The sequence below is a fragment of the Felis catus genome, chromosome A2 (assembly GCF_018350175.1).
Source record: "Felis catus isolate Fca126 chromosome A2, F.catus_Fca126_mat1.0, whole genome shotgun sequence".
NCBI classification, from domain to species: Eukaryota; Metazoa; Chordata; class Mammalia; order Carnivora; family Felidae; genus Felis; species Felis catus.
The window spans coordinates 6,919,301-6,940,250 of NC_058369.1; the positions used below are offsets into that span (position 1 = coordinate 6,919,301).

A 20,950-nucleotide genomic window follows, 5' to 3' on the forward strand; every position below is an offset into this window, starting at 1 on the left:
ACACAGAGACAGGGATTAAAAGGTCTATAATCAAGATGATATAACAATTATAAACATACATACACTAAACAACAGGGCCTCAAAATACATGAAGCAAACATGACAGATGTGAGGTAAGAAATACACATTTCCACAATAATACTTAGAGACTTCAATACATCACTTTCCACAAAGGTTAGTGCCCTTGGATAGATCAACAAGAGAGAACTTGAAAAACAGTATAAACAAACAAAACCAATATATGTAAACATTCCATCCAACCACAGTACAAGACCCATTCTTCTCCAGGATAGATAATATCAAGGCCACAAAGCAAGTTTCAATAAATTTAAAATATTGAAATCATACAGTGTCTTTTCTGACCATCACAGTGTGAAGCTAGAAATAAGTAAGAAGGACAAATGGCAACTAACAAGTATATGGAAATTAAACAACACACTCCTGAAAAAACAATGGTATCTTACCCATGAGTTTTCTCAAGGCTCCCTTCATATCCCTGTTCCTCAGCTGTAGATGAAAGGGTTCATCACTTGAGGGACAACAGTGTACATCACTGAAAGCACTGCAGTGTTTCTGGAAGAGTTAGTAAAAGCAGAACTAATGTACACCCCCAAACCTGTCCCATAGAACAAAGACACAACTGACAGGTGAGACCCACACGTAGAAAACGCTTTATACTTTCTGCCCACGGATGGCATCCTCAAAACAGAGGACACTATCTGAGTGTAAGAGAAAATGATTCCACACACAGGGATACCACCGAATAGGCTAGCTGCAAAATATATCAGGATGTTATTGACGAGGGTGTCAGAACAGGCGAGCTTGATGACCTGAACAACTTCACAGAAGAAGAGAGGGATTTCGACGTCTGTGCAGAAGGTCAGCTGCAACACCATCAGACTGTGCATCAGGGCATCCACAGTGCTAATGCACAAGGAGACTAGAATCAGCAGGCCACAGAAGTGGGAGTTCATGATGACTGTGTACCTCAGTGGGTGACAAATGGCCACATAGCGATCATAGGCCATTGCCGCAAGAAGAAAACTTTCCAAACCACCAAAAGCCAGGACAAAGTAGATCTGGGTGAGGCAGCCTGCATAAGTGATGCTCTGACTCTGTGCCTGGATGTTCACCAGCATCTTTGGGATCGTGGTTGTGCTTAAACAGATGTCAGTAAAGGACAGGTTGGAGAGGAAGAAGTACATGGGGGTGTGGAGGTGGGAGTCCGAGCTGACGGCCAGGACGATGAGCAGGTTTCCCAGGATGGTGACCAGGTATATGGACAGAAACAGAATAAAGAGAAAGGGCTTCAGTTCTGGATCCTCTGTCACTTGCATAAGAAGGAATTCGGAAACTGCTGTTTTGTTGCTGGGTCCCATGTTGTCGATGAATCTGATGGAGAAGGTGGAGTGACAACACAATCACATGTGTGTTTTCTAGACCAGCAGGAGGAGCATCACCAGTGACAGACACTGTCTTAGGATGGGACAGAGACTAACAGAGAGGATTAAGAAGAAGGTGCCGTCTGTATGCATGGGATTCTGTTCCTTTAACAAAACCTGAAGCTGATACACCAGAGTGTCATCCATTGTTAACTCCCACAAGGATCAAGAGGAGGCCAATTCAAATATTGCACTAAATATACCATTTTGATTATTAGAAACATTTGGTAATTTTATGAAGAGAAACAGACTGGGGAGGCAGCTGAAGATTCTGTCTGGATCCCCAGAGACCTCGGAGGCAGGCAACTCAGATAATATACAATTATGTAGAGAACCAGGAATAGGAAGATTAGGTAAACTTTACCAAATTTCCTGTCCTCTCACTGCCACAAAACTGTAAGTAAATGCCACAGACTTGTTTAACAGTCATCCTGGGGGCGCCTGGGTGGCGCAGTCAGTTAAGCGTCCGACTTCAGCCAGGTCACGATCTCGCGGTCTGTGAGTTCGAGCCCCGCGTCAGGCTCTGGGCTGATGGCTCAGAGCCTGGAACCTGTTTCTGATTCTGTGTCTCCCTCTCTCTCTGCCCCTCCCCCGTTCATGCTCTGTCTCTCTCTGTCCCAAAAATAAATAAACGTTGAAAAAAAATTAAAAAAAAAAACAAGTCATCCTGTTTTGTTTTTTTTAAAAAGCAGATTTCTACTTAGGAAGAAATGGTCCTGGCCATACTAGAGAGTGGATACAACATTAATTAATGGAGACACCTGAGTATTGGTGCAAAGTACAAGGAAACATATGAAGAATGTCATAGGCAGAAGGACCTTGGATAAGTTGGTTCTAATCATCTAATACATGTACTCTCTTCATGGCTTCCCTTGGATGAACCTGTAGTAAAATATCTGCCTTCATTTACAAACATTGATGTAGGTTACCTGGCTGGTATCACAGTGTAATAATGATTGACATTACCCTCGAATGCACCATCTGGGAGATTTGTACTCAGAAAGGGCAGAGGGACTGAATGAGACCTAAGCTCCTGAGCAAGATGCATCATCTATGGGAGGAGGCTCAGATATGCCACTACTTTTCATAGGAAGGATTGCTGAAATAAGTTAAGTGGTCACATGCACAGTGCAGTCTCTGTATCCCTAGAGATTCAACTTCCAAAGCTCCTCATTAGTCAAACAATTTTATTGTCACTGAGATCCCAGGGCAGTGCAAATCCTTCAAGACCAAAACTCTGGAAGGAAGGACTTCCCTGACCCTGTGTGTCCAGGTGCACACCATGTAATTTTCCTCACCTATGTCTGCTCATCTCCATTTCAAATGCTTGGTAAATGACACACCATCCTTCTCTAATTGGATAAGAGTCTTCTTGTCTTAGTTGTGGACAAAGACATTGCTCTCTAATCAATGACATCAAGAATTTTGGTACCTATTTGGGATGTAAGAATACAGTGTGCAAGTTCATATATCTATTATATATATTTTAATATATCTTAAGTATTATATATTTTATGCTATATTATATGTATATATTTAAATAAGATTTTTAGATTTAAATTCAAGTTATTTAACATACAGTGTTACGATGGCTTCAGGAGTAGAACCCAGTGATTCATCTCGTACATAAGACACCCAGTGCTCATCCCAACAAGTGCCCTCCTTACTGCCCATCACCCATTTAACCCATCCCCCCACCCAACTCCTCTCCAGAAACCCTCAGTTTGTTCTCTGTATTTAAGAGTCTCTTATGGTTTTTCTCCCTCTGTGTTTTTATCTTATTTTTCTTTCCCTTCTCGTATGTTTATCTGTTGTGTTTCTCAAACTCCATATATGAGTGAAATCATATGATATACGTCTTTCTCTGGCTGACTTATTTCACTTAGCGTAGTACCTTCTAGTTCCAACCATGTTGTTTCAAAAGGCAAGCTTTCATTCTTTTTCATCATTGAGTAGTATTCCATTGTGTATATATACCACATCTTCTTTATCTACTCCCCAAGTATGTTAACTTGAATATAAATTAAAAAAAAAAATAAAACAAATATAGCAACAAAAAAAAGGAATGCAGTTCTGAAACACGCTAAAACATGGACAAACCTTGAACACATCATGCTAAGTGAAATAAGTCAGATGCAAAAGTACATGTATTTTATGATGTGTCTTATATGAAATATCTAGAGTAGGAGAAATCATAAGAGACAGAAAGTAGACTAGAGGTTGTCAAGGGCTGGTTGTGTGACATTAGAATGAGTTATTGCTAAATGGCTACAGATTTTCTGTTTGATTCTGAAAAGCTGTGAAAATAGACACAATGGTTGCCCAATATTGTGAATGTAATTTTGCCATTAAATTGCATACTTAAAAATCATGAAAGTTGTGTATGGTGTACCAAGTGGTCCAGTTTCATTCTTTTGCACGTGGCTGCCCAGTTTTCCCAAGACCATTTGTTGAAGAGACTCTTTTTTTCCCTTTTTTTTTTTTAAGTTTTTATTTAAATTTCAGTTAGTTAACATATAGTACTATATTAGATTCAGGTTCACAATACAGTGATTCAATAATTCCATGTATCACCTGGTGCTCATCATGGTCCTCATCACCTAGTTAACCCATCCCCACCCACCCACCACCTCTCTGGTAACTACCAGTTTCTTCTCCATAGTTAAGAGTCTGTTTCTTCAAAACAGATGAACAAAGGGGAAGGGAAGCAAAAATAAGATAAAAACAGGGAGACAAACCATAAAAGACTCTAAAATACAGAGAACAAATTGAAGGTTTGTTCTTTGTAAATGGGCAATGGGCATTAAGGAGGGCACTTGCTGGGATGAGCACTGGGTGTTATATGTAAGTGACGAATCATTAAATTCTATTCCTGAAATCATTATTACACTATATGTTAACTAACTGGGATTTAAATTTTTAAAAGAAGAAAAGTAAAACAGAATAAATGAGTTTGTTTTTTGTTTGACCTCTCTCCTTTTTCCCTTTGCTCATTTGTTTTATTATTTTTTTAATGTTTTTATTTTTATTTTTTTTTAATTTTTTTTTCAACGTTTTTTTTTTTTATTTATTTTTGGGACAGAGAGAGACAGAGCATGAACGGGGGAGGGGCAGAGAGAGAGGGAGACACAGAATCGGAAACAGGCTCCAGGCTCCGAGCCATCAGCCCAGAGCCTGACGCGGGGCTCGAGCTCACAGACCACGAGATTGTGACCTGGCTGAAGTCGGACGCTTAACCGACTGCGCCACCCAGGCGCCCCTAATGTTTTTATTTTTAAGAGAGAGACAGAGCACAAGTGGGGGGAGGATCAGAGAGAGAGGGAGACACAGAACCCGAAGCAGGCTCCAGAGTCCAAACTGACAGCACAGAGCCTGATGTGGGGCTCAAACTCACGGACTGCGAGATCATGACCTGAGCTGAAGTCAGACACTCAACTGACTGAGCCACCCAGGTGCCCCATCATTTGTTTTATTTCTTAAACCACATGAGTGAAATTATATGGTATTTTTCTCTATTTCCTTTAGTATAATGTTCTCTAGCTCCATCCCTATTGTTGCAAATGGCAATGCTTCATTCCTTTTTATGACTGAGTAATATTTCATTGTATTCTTTATTCACTCGTCAATCAATGCACGCTTGGGCTGTTTCCATAATTTGGCTATTGTAGATAATGCTGCTATAAACATTGGGGTGCATGAATCCCTTTGGTTTAGTATTTTTTGTATTTTTTGTTAGTAGTACAATTGCTGAATTATATGGTAGTTCTATTTTTAACTTTTTGAGAACCTCCACACTGTTCTCCACAGAAGCTGCAAAAGTTTGCATTCCCACCAACAGTGCAAGAGGGTTCCTCTTTCGCCACATCCTCACCAACACATGTTTCTTGTGCTGCTGATTTTAGCTATTGTGACAGGTGTGAGGTGATATCTCATTGTTGTTTTGACTTGTATTTCCCTGAAGGTCAGTGATATTGAGCACCTTTTCATGTGTCTGTTGGCCATCTGGATGTCTTCCTTGGAAAAATGTCTATTCATGTCTTCCGCTCATTTTTGTTTGGATTATTTAGTTCTTGGGTGTTGAGTTTTGTAAGTTCTTTATATATTTTGGATACTAACCTTTTATCAGATGTGTCATTTGCAAATCTCTTCTCCCATTCCATAGGATGCCTTTTAGTTCTGTTGTTTTCTCTGCTATGAAGAACCTTTTTTATTTTGATGAAGTCTCAATAGTTTGTTTGTGCTTTTGTCTCCCATGCCTCAGGAGACATACCTAGAAAGAAGTTGCTACAGCCATTGTCAAAGACGTTACCGCCTGTGTTTTCCTCCAGGACTTTTATGGGTTTAGGTCTCACATTTAGTTCTTCAATCCAGTTTGAGTTTATTTTTGTGTGTGATGGAAGTCCTAACCACAGCAATCAGAAACAAAAAGAAATAAAAGGTATCCAAGTCAGCAAGGAGGAAATAACTTTCACTATCTGCAGATGACATGATACTCTAAATAAAAAACCCAAAAGACTCCAACAAAAAAGTGCTAGAACTGATAAATTCAGTAAAGCACACAAAAACAATGTACAGAAATCAGTTGCATTTGTATGAAGCAATAATGAAGCAGCATAAAAAGAAAATAAGGAATTGATCCTATTTACAATTTTGTTTTGCACTAAAAACAACAAGATACCTAGGAATAAACCTAGCCAAAATGGTGAAAGACCTAGACTTTTATCACTATAATATACTGATGAAAGAAATTGAAGACACCAAGAAATGGAAAGACATTCCATGCTCATGGATTAGAACAAATATTGTTAAAATGTCTATACTACCCAAAGCAACCTATTCATTTAATGCAATCCTTATCAATATATCAACAGCATTTTTTCACAGAAGTAGAACAAACAACCCTAAAATTTGTATGGAACCATAAAAGATCCCATATACCCAAAGGAATTCTGAAAATAAGTTAAAAACAGAGAGGGAGGCAAATCATAAGAGACTCTTAAATACAGAGAACAAACTGAAGGTTACTGTAGGAGTGGTGGGTAGGGCAATGGATTAGATGGGTGATTGGCATTAAGGAGGACACTTGTTGGGATGAGCACTGAATGTTATATGTGAGTGATGAATCACTAAACTCTACTACTGAAAGCAATATGACACTATATTTTAACTAACTTGGATTTAATTAAAATATTTTTTATTTTATTTTTTATTTTTTAAAATTTACATCCAAATTAGTTAGCATAGAGTGAAACAATGATTTCAGCAGTAGATTCCTTAGTGCCCCTTACCCATTTAGCCCATCCCCCCTCCCACAACCCCTCTAGCAACCCTGTTTGTTCGCCATATTTATGAGTCTCTTCTGTTTCGTCCCCCTCCATTTTTATTTTTGTTTCCCTTCCCTTATGTTCACCTGTTTTGTCTCTTAAAGTTCTCATATGAGTGAAGTCATATGATTTTTGTCTTTCTCTAACTAATTTCACTTACCATAATACCCTCCAGTACCATCCATGTAGTTGCAAATGGCAAGATTTCATTCTTTTTGATTGTAAAATGAAAAAAAAAAGAAAGAAAAGCAACACCAGTGGTATCACATTTCCATACTTCAAGTTACATTACAAAGCTGTAGTAATCAAAACAATACAGTACTAGCACAAAAAGATACAAAGATCAATGGAAAAGAATAGAAAACCCAGAAATGAATCCACAACAATATGGTGAATTAATCTTTCACAAAGCAGGAAAGAATATCCAATGGAAAAAACAAATGGTGTTGGGAAAACTGGATGGCAACGTGCAAAAAAATGAAACTAGACCACTTCCTTATACCATAAACAAAAATAAATTCAAAATTACTAAAGACCTGAATATGAGACCTGAAACCATAAAAATTCTAGAGGAAAACACAGGCAGCAACCTCTTTGACACTGGCTGTAGCAACTTCTTTCTAGATATGTCTCCTTGGACAAGGGAAAAAGAAGCAAAAATAAACTATTGGGACTTTGTCAAAATAAAAAGCTTCCGCACAGTGAAGGAAACAATCAATTAAACTAAAAGGGAACCTATGGAATGGGGGAAGATATTTACAAAGGACATATCTGATAAAGAGATAGTATACAAAATATGTAAAGAATTTCTAAAACTCCAACCCCCCCAAAATAATCCAATTTAAAAATATGCTAGGTGAAATAAGTTAGAGAAAGACAAATATCATGATTTCACTTGTATGTGGAATTTAAGAAACATAACAGATGAACATAGGGGAAAGGAAAGAAAACTAAGATAAAAACAGAGAGGGAGACAAACCATAAGAGAAGTTAAATACAAAGGACAAACTGAAGGTTGCTGGAGGGGAGGTGGGTGGGAGGATGGGCTAAATGGGTGATGGGCATTAAGGAGGGCACCTGTTAGGATGAGTCCTGGGTGACACATGTAAGTGATGAATCACTAGGTTCTACTCCTAAAACCAATACTATGCTGTATGTTAACTTGAATTTAAATAAATTTAAAAATTTTTTTAATGTGCAGAAGACATGAATAGACATTTTTCCAAAGAAGTAATCCAGATGGCTAACAGACATATGAAAAATTTCTTAATATCATTCATCATCAGGGAAATACAAATATCTTTATTATTTTGGCATTTTACAATCAGCATTACTTTGTCTTAGTAGAAACGATGGCTTCCTCATTGATCAGGATCAAAGGTGTAACCAAAATCTCGAACCACTGAGATAATCACATAATAACAGTTTTGTAGACAATAAAACTGAGTATAGTGAATGTTGATGCTACCCTGCACTGACACAGTTTACCAGTGACAGGTATCAGGAATTACTGGAGTATGAAAGAACAGCTCCTCCCATGTCTCACAATTGGTTTGTCTCTGGAGTATAATCCACATGGCCCTAACCATGAGATTAGGCAGAATCAAATCTCTGCTATAAAACACAAGCTTGCTTGATCCTTTTCCTGACCTATCCAACTTCTCCCACTTCTCTTTTAACATTTCAGTATAACCCTTGCCTTGGGACAGCTTGTGAGGAACCTACCAAAAACACCAAGCTTAGGAATGAAAACTTATTTTTGAAATACAACAGAGCTATACAAAGAACAAATCAAATTTCAACCCAAAATTACAATCAAGTTGCCCATGATGTTACCTAGTCAATTTAGAAGAAGTTGGTGATGCAAGAATCAGACATTTGGAATCACCCAATATTTCTGTCACTTTGATTCATTCTAGAAACCCCAGTCCACACAGATAACACAGTCACAGAAGAGAAGTTCTACTTATCAGTTTCCTCAAGGCTCCCTTCATGTCCCTGTTCCTCAGGCTGTAGATAAAAGGGTTCATCATTTGAGGGACAACAGTGTACATCATTGAAAGCACTGCAGTGTTTCTGGAAGAGTTAGTAAAAGCAGAACTAATGTACACTCCCAAACCTGTCCCATAGAACAAAGACACAACTGACAGGTGAGACCCACACGTAGAAAACGCTTTATACTTTCTGCCCACGGATGGCATCCTCAAAACAGAGGACACTATCTGAGTGTAAGAGAAAATGATTCCACATAAAGGAATACCACCAAATACGCTAGTTGCAAAATATATCAGGATGTTATTGATGAGGGTGTCAGAACAGGCGAGCTTGATGACCTGAACAACTTCACAGAAGAAGAGAGGGATTTCGACGTCTGTGCAGAAGGTCAGCTGCAACACCATCAGACTGTGCACCAGGGCATCCACGATGATAATGAACAGGGGGAGTAGAATCAGCAGGCTACAGAGGCAGGGCTTCATGATGACTGTGTACCTTAGTGGATGACAAACGGCCACATAGCGGTCATAGGCCATTACTGCAAGGAGACTACTTTCTAAACTAGCAAAAACTAGAACAAAGTAGATCTGGGTGAGGCAGCCTGCATAAGTGATGCTCTGACTCTGGGCCTGGATGTTCACCAGCATCTTTGGGATCGTGGTTGTGCTTAAGCAGATGTCAGTAAAGGACAGGTTGGAGAGGAAGAAGTACATGGGCGTGTGGAGGTGGGAGTCCGAGGTGACAGCCAGGATGATGAGCAGGTTTCCCAGGATGGTGACCAGGTACATGGACAGGAACAGGCTGAATAGGAGGGACTGCAGTTCTGGATCCTCTGTCACTTTCATGAGAAGGAAATCTGAAACATGTGTGTCATTTCTAGGTTCCATACTGGTGATTAATCTGATGGAAAAGATAGATTTAATCAAATGTGTGTTTCCGAGATTGGCAGGAGGAGCATCACTGGAGGCAAAAACCATCTTGGGATGGGATGGAGACTAATAGAGAGGAATAAGATACGGGTGCCTTCTGTATGTGTATTATTCTGTTTCTTTAAAAATGAAAAAGACTGAAGCTGGTATAGTAGAGCATCAACAATTGTTAAGTCTGGAAAGGGTGACTAGGTAGTCATTTTTTACAACTACATTGTTTATGATGTTCTGTTTATTAAAACATTTGGTGATTTTATAAAAAGAAACAAACTGGTGAGGCAGCTTAAGAGTCTGTCTGGATCCCCAGAGATGTCATAGGCAGGCAACTGAGATAATACATACATATGTCAAGGTGAACTTTTCCAAACTTCCTGCCCTCTTACCACTTCTAAACTGCAAGTAAATGTCAGAAAATTTTATAGCAGTCATCATGTTTTTTGAAAGACAGATTTCTATTCAGGAAGAAATGGTCCTGGCCACACTCGAGAGTGAATATGATATTAGTAAATGGAGCATTAATAAAAAGCATGAGGAAACACGTGAAGAAGACAACGGACAAATGGGAGGACCCTGGGTGAGTTGGTTTCAATCATGTGGTGTGTGTGCTCTCTTCACAGCTTCCCCTGGATGAACCTGTAGTCAGACACCTGCCCTCATTTCCAAACATTGAGTAAGGGGTGTTAGGTTACCTGGTTGGCATCATAGTGGAAGGATGACTGCCATCTCTGATGTACCATATGGAAGATCTGCCCCCAGGAAGGGCAGAGGGATTGAGTGAGACCCAAGCTCCTAACAAGACAGATCATCTATGGGAGGAGACTCAGCTATGCTACTACTTTTCATGGGAGGAATTGTTGAACAAGATGGGCACAGGCAGATTGCAGTCTCTGTGTCCCTGGAGGTTTAATTTCCAAAGCTCCTCATTAACCAAGAAATTTTATTGTCACAGAGATCCCAGGGCAGTGTAAATCCTTAAAGACCAAGACTCTAGAACGCTGGAATTACAGGTGGTGCTTTCTTGACCCCATAAGACCAGGTGTACACCGTGTCCATCTGGGTCTGTTCATCTCCATTTCAATCCTTTGCAAATGTCGGTACACCATCCTTCACTAATTGAAATGCAGTCTTCTTTTTTTTTAGCTATTAATGAAGGGATCTCTATCCAAAGAATGACATCAGTAAGTCTGATACCAATTTTAGTTGTGAAAGTATAGTTTGTATATATTGATATAAATAATACATTTAAAACCAAAAACAGTAAGATACCTAGGAGTGATGCTAACCAAAGAGGTAAAAGATCTGTACTCTGAAACTATAGAACACTTATGAAAGAAACTAAAGAGGGGTGCCTGAGTGGCTCGGTCGGTTAAGTGTCCGACTTTGGCTCAGGTCATGATCTCATGGTCCGTGGGTTCGAACCCCACATCAGGCTCTGTGCTACAGCTCAGGGTCTGGAGCCTGCTTCAGATTCATTCATTCATTCATTCTCTCTCTCTCTCTCTCTCTCTCTCTCTCTCTCTCTCTCTCTCAAAAATAAAAAAACATTAAAAAACAATAACTATAGGGGCGCCTGGGTGGCTCAGTCAGTTGAGCATCCGACTTCAGCTCAGGTCATGATCTCACAGTCCGTGAGTTCAAGCCCCACATCAGGCTCTGCGCTGACAGCTCAGAGCCTGGAGCCTGCTTTGGGTTCTGTGTCTCCCTCTCTCTCTGCCCCTCCCCTGCTCATGCTCTGTCTCTCTCTGTCTCAAAAATAAATTTAAAAAACATTAAAAAAAAAAACAATAACTATAACAAAATGAAGCAAATTGCTGAAGCCAGCGGCAAAAATATGTGAGAAGACTTAAGAATATATAGGCTATATTAACCCATGTAAAATATGGAACACAATGATAACAGTTAAATCTTGTGGAGTACTTGCTACCTGTCATGCGTTGTCCTAAGTGTTTACAATGCTTTTGAGGGTAGACTCATCAGCAGGAGTTACATTTCATACAATCAGTAATTATTTTTGCCACACCAAGGTTACATTAAGTGGATGGCATACAATCCTATTCTCAGGGAATAGATTAAAGGGGATATATTCAGGATGATTCCAGGCAATGTCAAGTAACAATAGAGCCAGAGTTCGACAGACGTCTGTCTTCGGGCATCATATCTGGATAAGATGCCTGTATCTGTTGCAGCCATCAGTGCCCGTGATGGAAACAAGCCCTAGACACAATCACCGCATGGAAAAATGAATAATTTTTCCTCTATATTCCCTACCTCTTAAGTAGTTATCAAGAATATATAACATTTCTGGGGCGCCTGGGTGGCTCAGTCAGTTAAGCATCCGACTTCGGCTCAGGTCATGATCTCACGGTTTGTGGGTTTGAGCTCCGCGTCGGGCTCTGTGCTGACAGCTCAGAGCCCGGAGCCTGCTTTGGATTCTGTGTCTCCCTCTCTCTCTGCCCCTAACCCACTCGCATTCTGTCTGTATCTCTCTCAAAAATAAATAAACATTAAAAAAAATTTTTAAGAATATATAACATTCCAGGGGCACCTGGATGGCTCAGTCGGTTAAGTGTCCAACTTCGGCTCAGGTCATGATCTCACAGTTTGTGGGTTCGAGCCCTGCGTCGGGCCCTGTGCTGACAGCTCAGAGCCTAGAGCCTGCTTCGGATTCTGTGTCTCCCTCTCTCTGCCCCTCCCCCACTTATGCTCAGTCTCTCTCTCTCAAAAATAGACATTAAAAAAAAAATAATATAACATTCCTTGGCTAAAATCAACACAAGAAACCATAGGCATTGACATGGATGTGGAGAAAAAGAAACCGTCATGCACTGTTGGTGGGAATGCAAACTGATACAGCCACTGTGGATAACAGTATGAAGATTCCTCAAAAAGTTAAGAATAGAACTACCCCATGATCCAGTAATTGTGCTACGGGATATTTACCGAAAAAATACAAAAACACTAATTTAAAATTTTTTTTTTCAACGTTTATTTATTTTTGGGACAGAGAGAGACAGAGCATGAACGGGGGAGGGGCAGAGAGAGAGGGAGACACAGAATCGGAACCAGGCTCCAGGCTCCGAGCCATCAGCCCAGAGCCTGACGTGGGGCTCGAACTCACGGACCGCGAGATCGTGACCTGGCTGAAGTCGGACGCTTAAGCGACTGCGCCACCCAGGTGCCCCCAAAAACACTAATTTAAAGAGATACACGCATGCACCCTGATGTTTATTGCAGCATTATTTGTAATAGCCAAATTATGAAAACAGCCTAAGTGTCCATTGATAGACTAATGGATAAAGGCATGGTATATTATATATATTATTATTTTTATAGCATATCATATCATATCATATCATATCATATCATATCATATCATATATTCAAGGGCTCCATGAATGGCCAGATTCACAATTTCGACTTTGGCTCAGGTCATGATCTTGCAGTTCATGGGTTCGAGCTCCACATTAGGCTCTGTGCTGACAGCTCGGAGCCTGGAGCCTGGAGCCTGCTTCAGAGGAATGAAATCTTGCCATTCAGAGCACTTGAATATTATGCTAAGTGACATAACTCAGTCAAAAAAAAATAAATATGATTTCACTCATATGTGAAATTGAAGAAACAAAACAAACAAGCAAAGGGAAAAAAAGAGAGAGAGGCAAACTAAGAAATAGATTAACTATAGAGAACAAACTGATGATTACCAGAGGGGAGGTGGGGGGGCGAGGATGGGTGAAATGAGTGATGGGGTTAGGAGGACACTTCTCATGATGAGCACCAGGTAATGCATGGAAGTGTTGAATCACTATATTGTACGCCTGAAACTAATATAACCCTATATGTTAACTAACTGGAATTAAAATAAAAACTTAAAAATATATATATAACATTCTTTATTGCTTGTGTCTTTTAGAGGCACACTTTCTTTTAGCAGGAACAAAGGGTTTTGTTTTGTTTACTAATTAAGATAAATCATTTCACTATCATCTCAAGCCACTGAGATAATCAGATTATAGCAATTTTACAGATGATGAAATTGAGTGTAGTAACAGATGCTGATAGTGTCTTTGCACAGATACAGTTTACCAGTGATCACTCAGGCAATTGCCAAATTAGGTATAAAAGATAAGCTCCTCCTGTGTGTAATAGGCTTATTTTCAAGGTGCAGTTCAAAAAGTATAATAATCTATGGAATTGGCAGAATTTTGTCTCCATGACAACAGACTTATTTGGATCCTCTCCATGATCCATCCAACTTCTTTTCTTTGAGTGTTCAAACAAAATCACTAAATGCCCTACCTTGGGTTCAGCTTTACGGACCTGACCAAAGAAACTGAGTTTGACAATGGAACTCATTCTTGAAACATCACAGAATTGTACAAAGAACAAATAAAGTTTCAACCCAAAGTTAAGATGAAACTACCCATCGTGTTCTATAGTCATTTTAGAAGAACTTGGGGATGCAAGAATCAGGCATTCTGGCTCACCCAATATTTCTGTCACCTTGACTCATTCTAGAAACCCCAGTCCACGCAGATAACACAGTCACAGAAGAGAAGTTCTACTTATCAGTTTCCTCAAGGCTCCCTTCACGCCCTGTTCCTCAGGTTGTAGATGAAAGGGTTCATCATTTGAGGGACAACAGTGTACATCATTGAAAGCATTGCAGCATTTCTGGAAGAGTCAGCAAGGGCAGAACTGATGTAGACTCCAAAACCTGTCCCATAGAACAAAGACAACTGAGAGGTGAGACCCACACGTACTTTATACTTTCCACCTGCTGGTGGCATCCTCAAAACAGAGGACACTATCTGAGTGTAAGAGAAAATGATTCCACACACAGGGATACCACCGAATAGGCTAGCTGCAAAATATATCAGGATGTTATTGACGAGGGTGTCAGAACAGGCGAGCTTGATGACCTGAACAACTTCACAGAAGAAGAGAGGGATTTCAACGTCTGTGCAGAAGGTCAGCTGCAACACCATCAGACTGTGCATCAGGGCATCCACAGTGCTAATGCACAAGGAGACCAGAATCAGCAGGCCACAGAAGTGGGAGTTCATAATGACATTGTACCTCAGTGGATGACAAATGGCCACATAGCGGTCATAGGCCATTGCTGAAAGAATACAACCGTCCAAACTTGCAAAAACCAAAACAAAGCAGATTTGGGTGAGGCAGCCTGGGTAACTGATGGATTTGCTCTGTGTCTGGATGTTCACAAGCATCTTTGGGATGGTAGTGGAGGTGAGACAGATGTCAACAAAAGACAGGTTGGAGAGGAAGAAGTACATGGGGGTGTGGAGGTGGGAGTCCAAGTTAACAGCCAAGATGATGAGCAGATTTCCCAAGATGGTGACCAGATACATGGACAGGAACAGGCTGAAGATGAGGGACTGCAGTTCTGGATTCTCTGTCACTTCCATGAGAAGAAATTCTAGAATGCTTGTTTCATTTCCGAGTTCCATATTGTTGATGAATCTGATGGAAATGATGTGGTAACAAGGCAATGAAATGTTGATTCCTGGGCAAGCAGGAGTATCACCAAATGCAAGCACCATGTTGCGAAAGGAAAGACTTAAATGGAGAGATACCCTCTTTATGCATATTATTTTGTTATTTTGAAGAAAGATTTAAAGTTAGTAAAGCAACGAGTCAACATTTGTTAATTCTGGAAAGAGTTGAGGAGTTGTCGTTTTTAAAATTACACTACTCATTCTGTTTTGATCATTTGAAACATCTGGGGGCACCTGGGTGGCTCAGTCGGTTAAGCATCTGACTTTGGCTCAGGTCGTGATCTCACAATTCATGAGTTCAAGCTCCACGTTGGGTTCTGTCCTGACAACTCAGAGCCTGAAGCCTGCTTTGGATTCTGTGTCTCCTTCTCTCTCTGACCCTTCCCCGCTCATGCTCTTTCTCTGTCTCTCAAAAATGAAAAAATGTTAAAAAAAAAAAAAAAGTAAAATAAAATACAAAACCATTTGATAGCTTTATTACAAGAAACAGGTCATCAGACTGATAAGTCTATCTGGATCTCCAGCTCCTTCCACAGAGACCTCACAGCCTGGCAAAGAGATAAGGAATTACAAGAGGGAAAATGCCCAAGCTACCTCTTGGTAACAATCACCGTATTTGCAAATGAGCATGTTCTTACTGAGAAGGAAAATAGTATTTCCTTATAGAGAGAGAGTAGGGGACTGGCAGAATGATAACTATTTGGGGATTGGAGGAAAGATACAAGGGAACATGTCAACAAGATAGAAGACAGGAAGGAGGCAAACAGATATCTTGATTTTAATCCTTTTATGTATGTACTCTTCTCGAAGTTTCTGCTGGATAAACGTAGTAAAATACATGCCCTCATTTCCAAACACTATGGGACATCAGTTTACCTAGGTGACATCACTGTGGAATAATGCAGGTCATCTCTGCTAGGTGTTGAATGATAGAGACCAGAGCTCTATCCATAGGAAGAGGAAAGGGACCAATTGAAGCACCAGGCCCCTGGGCAAAAGGGATCATTGCTGGGATGAGACACAGGTATGCTGTGTCTTTACTGGGGCAGGGCTGTTGAGTGAGGATGTCACAATTTATAGTCTCTGTGCCTCTGGAGGATCAATACCCAAAGCTCTTCATTAGCCAAACAATTATATTGTCATTCTGATCCCAAGGCAGTGCAAATTCTCTTAAGACTAAAACAATAGAAATGAGGAATTCCAGATGGTTGATCTTATGAGTCTAGGTGTTCACCACTCATTTCTCTACCTGTTTCTGCTCACATCTATATCACAGAGCTTGCCAATGTGGACATGCCCTCCTTGGCTGAGTTCCAGTGTTCTTTTTTTTTTAAAGATAGAACCAATGGGGGCACCTGGGTGGCTCAGTTGCTTAAGGGTCCACTTTGGCTGAGGTCATGATCTCACAGTTTGTGAGTTCAAGCCCCGCATGGGGCTCTCTGCTGACAGCTTGGAGTCTGGAGCCTGTTTCAGATTCTCTGTCTCCCTCTCTCCCTGTCCCTCCCCTGCTCACAATCTGTCTCTGTCTCTCAAAAATGAAAAAACATTAAAAAAAATTTTAAGATAGAACCAATGGCATCTGTATGTAATCAATGATATCAGGAAGCCTGAGAATTGTAGGTGTGAACCATATATACATAATTCAGCCATTAGAAGGAATGAAATCCTGACAGGTGCTACAATACGGATGAACCCTGAAAACATTAGTGAAATGAGCCAGATAAAAAAGGACAAATATTGTATAATTTTAGTTTAAGGTACTTTGAATAGGCAAATTCATAAAGACAGAAAGTAGAATGTGGTTACCAATGGAGGGGAAAAAAGGATTGATTTTTTATTGTGCTGGAATATATTAATAGGTGTGTCTGTGCTATTAAAATCATATTGATATTGGCAGGGTGAGCAAGATCTCATCAGGAAATATTTCGGGGAAGTTTATTTTCCCTGCTTTTTTATTCTTGTGATATTGAAAGAACATTTCTGAATTTTCACTTAATGAGTCATTTGTTTTAGTGGCTCATTTGTAAAGTGCTTGAATTTCTTTTTAAACATTTTTTTTTAACATTTATTTATTTTTGAGAGACAGAGACAGAGCGTGAGTCGGGGAGGGGCAGAGAGAGAGGGAGACACAGAATCTGAAGCAGGCTTCGGGCTCTGAGCTGTCAGCACAGGGCCCGACGCAGGGCTCGAACCCACGAACCGCGAGATCATGACCTGAGCCGAAGTAGGATGCTTAACCAACTGAGCCTCCCAGGTGCCCCAAAGTGCTTGAATTTCTTAGTCTTTACCTTTTGGATTGTGCTCATTCTTTTAAGAAATGCTTAATTTCTCTGTGGTAATAAAAAATATTTTCTTATATCATCTTCTGAAATATTTAATCCCTCTGATTCTTGTGTTTAACGCTTTGGTACATTAGAATGAATTTTGGGGGGGGGGGAGGAGTAGTAGTATAATATGTAGAGCATAAAATTTACTATTTCAGCCATTTTAATGTGCAAGTCCATGGCATTAAGAATATTCACAATGTTGTATGACTATTACCACTATCTTTCTCCTGAACAGCAGAACAGCATCCCAAGCAGAAATTCTGTACCAATTAAATGATAGCTTTTTCTCAAAAGAGCTTTCAAAAGGCACCTAACACTTTGACTTTAGCTCATGTAGCTGGTTTCAGACAGCAACAGAATTCATTTGTGTTGTTTTAAGCTGCTAAGCTTGTGGTAAGGTGTTACAATGGCAATAGGAAACCAATACAGGACACTTATCTCAATGTGGGCTCATGATAAAAACAATGCCTTCTGGATGTCTCCTTGGAACGATTATGTTTGTGTTGAAAAGAAACCCAAGGAGAGGCTGTTGGTTTTCGTTTCTGGGTCTGAAAGATCTCTGCACTGTTGCAGGCATCAGGGACCACCAGGAAGACGACTGTAGGCAAAAGCCAACCCATGGCAGAGTGAAATGCAGCCCTGTGGTTCTCCACCTGGACCTACAATATCCCTGAAGTTTTATCTATTTATTTATTTTTATATTTGAGGAGAGAGAGAGAGAGAGAGCAGGGCAGGGGCAGACAAACGGAGACAGAATCTGAAGCAGGCTTTAAGCTCCGAGCTGTTAGCACAGAGCCCGACCCGGGACTCGAACTCAACGGGGCTCAAACTCACAAGCAGGGAGATCATGGCCTGAGCCGAAGTCAGACACCTAACAGACTGAGCCACCCAGGCGCCCCATCCCTGAAGTTTTTGTAAGGAAAGATAATTGTTTTTATCATCTGACCCTATTGGAGTTGAGAATTTTGCTTTATTATAGTTGAAGGCATGCATCCTCACTGATTGAGTTGAAGTATCTCACACCCCCTCCAAATATAAACTAATATAATCATGCCAATTTTATGGACGAGGAAACCGAGTTTAGAGAGTTAAAATAAATTGTCAAAGGTCACATGGCTGTTTCAGCAGAGGTAGGATTCAAACCCAGCTGGTCTGATTCCAAAATTCTTACCCTCACCACTTGACCTCTGGTTTCATATATTCAATGTTGGTCAGGCTTTCTGGATCGCACATTATTTCTCTTTGTCAAATTGCAGCAGTGTGTGTAAGCCCAAAGCAGCTGACACATTAATGAGAGGCTGATAGTCTAGAGATGAGCTTCCTCAAAGCCCCCATCATGTCCTTGTTCCTCAGACTATAGATAAAAGGGTTCATCATGGGGGTGACCACGGTATACATCACTGATACTATTGCACTCTTCCGGGAGGAGTGAGTAGCTGCAGAACTCAGGTAGACCCCAAAACCTGTCCCATAGAACAAGAAAACAACTATTAAGTGTGACCCACAGATGGAAAATGCCTTATACTTTCCACCAGCTGATGGGATTTTCAGAACAGAGGAGACAATTTGAGTGTAAGAGATAATTATCCCAGAGAGAGGTACAACACCCAACAGGCTGGTCACTAAGTACACAAGGATGTTATTGATGAAGATATCAGAACAGGCAAGCTTGAGGACATGAGCTAATTCACAGAAAAAGTGGGGAATTTCCAGGTCTGTGCAGAAGGACAGACTCAGTGCCATCAAAGTGTGGAGAAGGGCATCCAGAACACTAATGAGGAAAGACAGCAGAACCAACAGCCTACAGAGCTTGGGGTTCATGATGGCCTTGTACCTCAATGGGTGACAGATGGCCACAAATCGATCAAAGGCCATCATTACCAGAATTCCATTTTCTAATCCAGCAAAAGTCAGGACGAAGCAGATTTGGGTGAGGCAGCCTGGGTAACTGATGGATTTGCTCTGTGTCTGGATGTTCACAAGCATCTTTGGGATGGTAGTGGAGGTGAGACAGATGTCAACAAAAGACAGGTTGGAGAGGAAGAAGTACATGGGGGTGTGGAGGTGGGAGTCATACACAATGGCCAGGATGATGAGTAGGTTCCCGAACACAGAGACCAGGTACATAGACAGGAACAGACAGAATAGCAGGGGCTGCAGTTGTGGATCCTCTGACAGTCCCAGGAGGAGGAATTCTGTAGTAGCTGAGAAGTTTCCTGATTTCACGTTCCTGAGGGGTTTGATAGAAAAGATGGAGGTGACAAGAAAAACCTTAAGAGAAACTTTCTTAAATACATCTATCTTTTTCTCCTGCATCCCTGTCTCCCATCTCTTTTCCTCTCCCTTTCTTGCTTTGCATTTCCCTCAACACTTACCTACACACACACACACACACACACACACACACACCATCCTGTCCCAAGTTCTTATATTCTATCAATTCTTTGTCAAGTAGAGGTACTTAACGAGTAGAAAAGAGGACTGAAAAGCCCTGTTAAGATGCCTCCAAGTAAATAATTCTAGAATAAAATCATTGACGGGGCGCCTGGGTGGCTGTCGGTTAAGCGGCCGACTTCGGCTCAGGTCATGATTTCGCGGTCCGTGAGTTTGAGCCTCGTGTCGGGCTCTGTGCTGACAGCTCAGAGCCTGGAGCCTGTTTCAGATTCTGTGTCTCCCTCTCTCTCTGACCCTCCCCCGTTCATGCTCTGTCTCTCTCTGTCTCAAAAATAAACAAACGTTAAAAAAAATTAGAATAAAATCATTGAGGTTGTACTCTGGAATACAGTTTGAGAAAATACAGCCCTATGGACAAGATACAGTAAATAAAGGTTTATTGGAACATAACCTTCATTTATACCTCATCCATGCAGCTTGTATGCTACCTCTGAGTTGAGTACTTGTGACAGAGGCTTACAAATCTAAAATATTTACCATCTGGCTCTTTCCTGAAAAAGTCTGCCTACCTCTTGTCTAGAAGCCTAATTAGATTTAGGCTCAATTTTTTTTGAGGGGGGGTGCAAACATTTTAAAGTATGTCTTTACATATATACTGTCTTGCTTCTTGAAATAACTATTGTCTGGATCCACTAATCCGCTGGGAGTTACAGAAAGCTGACATTCTATTTATTGTCAGCTTTTATTGGCTGACATTTATTGGCTAAAATACTTCCGTCTTTTCTTGGCTTTATTGTCTTCATTTATTGGCTAAAATACTTCCATAAAGAGTAACGCTCCCTAATTAAATAGGTGGTCCCCTGAGGGTTGTGTTCTTAGAAGGCAGGATACATCTTGAGTCCTGCATTCATCACTTGTTCAAACAATAAACTGTTTTTCAGCATTATCCAAAAATGAACATTGTATATCACGTACCATCTTTGGTCAGTCAACACTCCTCATCTTGCCTCCTGAGTCCTTTCG

General features: G+C 40.5%; 4 protein-coding genes across 4 annotated transcripts; all 4 read right to left on the reverse strand.

Annotated features, from left to right (window-relative positions):
• Positions 1 to 266: 266 nt before the first annotated feature.
• Positions 267 to 1,880, reverse strand: LOC101083828 (olfactory receptor 7G1-like). Its single transcript, XM_011289502.3, has one exon. It carries the CDS (start codon positions 1,377 to 1,379, stop codon positions 504 to 506), a length of 876 nt encoding a protein of 291 aa, XP_011287804.2. The 5' UTR covers positions 1,380 to 1,880; the 3' UTR covers positions 267 to 503.
• Positions 1,881 to 8,070: 6,190 nt separating this feature from the next.
• LOC105261203 (olfactory receptor 7G1-like) lies at positions 8,071 to 10,979 on the reverse strand. Its single transcript, XM_045053125.1, has one exon. The coding sequence runs from the start codon at positions 9,736 to 9,738 to the stop codon at positions 8,713 to 8,715; it is 1,026 nt and encodes a 341-aa protein (XP_044909060.1). The 5' UTR covers positions 9,739 to 10,979; the 3' UTR covers positions 8,071 to 8,712.
• Positions 10,980 to 13,323: 2,344 nt separating this feature from the next.
• LOC109491371 (olfactory receptor 7G1-like) lies at positions 13,324 to 15,463 on the reverse strand. The gene has a single exon (XM_019817043.3). The coding sequence runs from the start codon at positions 15,249 to 15,251 to the stop codon at positions 14,277 to 14,279; it is 975 nt and encodes a 324-aa protein (XP_019672602.2). The 5' UTR covers positions 15,252 to 15,463; the 3' UTR covers positions 13,324 to 14,276.
• Positions 15,464 to 18,339: 2,876 nt separating this feature from the next.
• LOC101084344 (olfactory receptor 7G3-like) lies at positions 18,340 to 19,891 on the reverse strand. Its single transcript, XM_023240954.2, has one exon. It carries the CDS (start codon positions 19,847 to 19,849, stop codon positions 18,821 to 18,823), a length of 1,029 nt encoding a protein of 342 aa, XP_023096722.2. The 5' UTR covers positions 19,850 to 19,891; the 3' UTR covers positions 18,340 to 18,820.
• Between the last annotated feature and the right edge of the window lie 1,059 nt (positions 19,892 to 20,950).

Bases quoted from the DNA above. Each gene is read 5' to 3' on its own strand.
- LOC105261203 (XM_045053125.1), bottom strand. From the start codon at position 9,738: ATGGTTTTTGCCTCCAGTGATGCTCCTCCTGCCAATCTCGGAAACACA.
- LOC109491371 (XM_019817043.3), bottom strand. From the start codon at position 15,251: ATGGTGCTTGCATTTGGTGATACTCCTGCTTGCCCAGGAATCAACATT.
- LOC101084344 (XM_023240954.2), bottom strand. From the start codon at position 19,849: ATGCAGGAGAAAAAGATAGATGTATTTAAGAAAGTTTCTCTTAAGGTT.
- LOC101083828 (XM_011289502.3), bottom strand. From the start codon at position 1,379: ATGGGACCCAGCAACAAAACAGCAGTTTCCGAATTCCTTCTTATGCAA.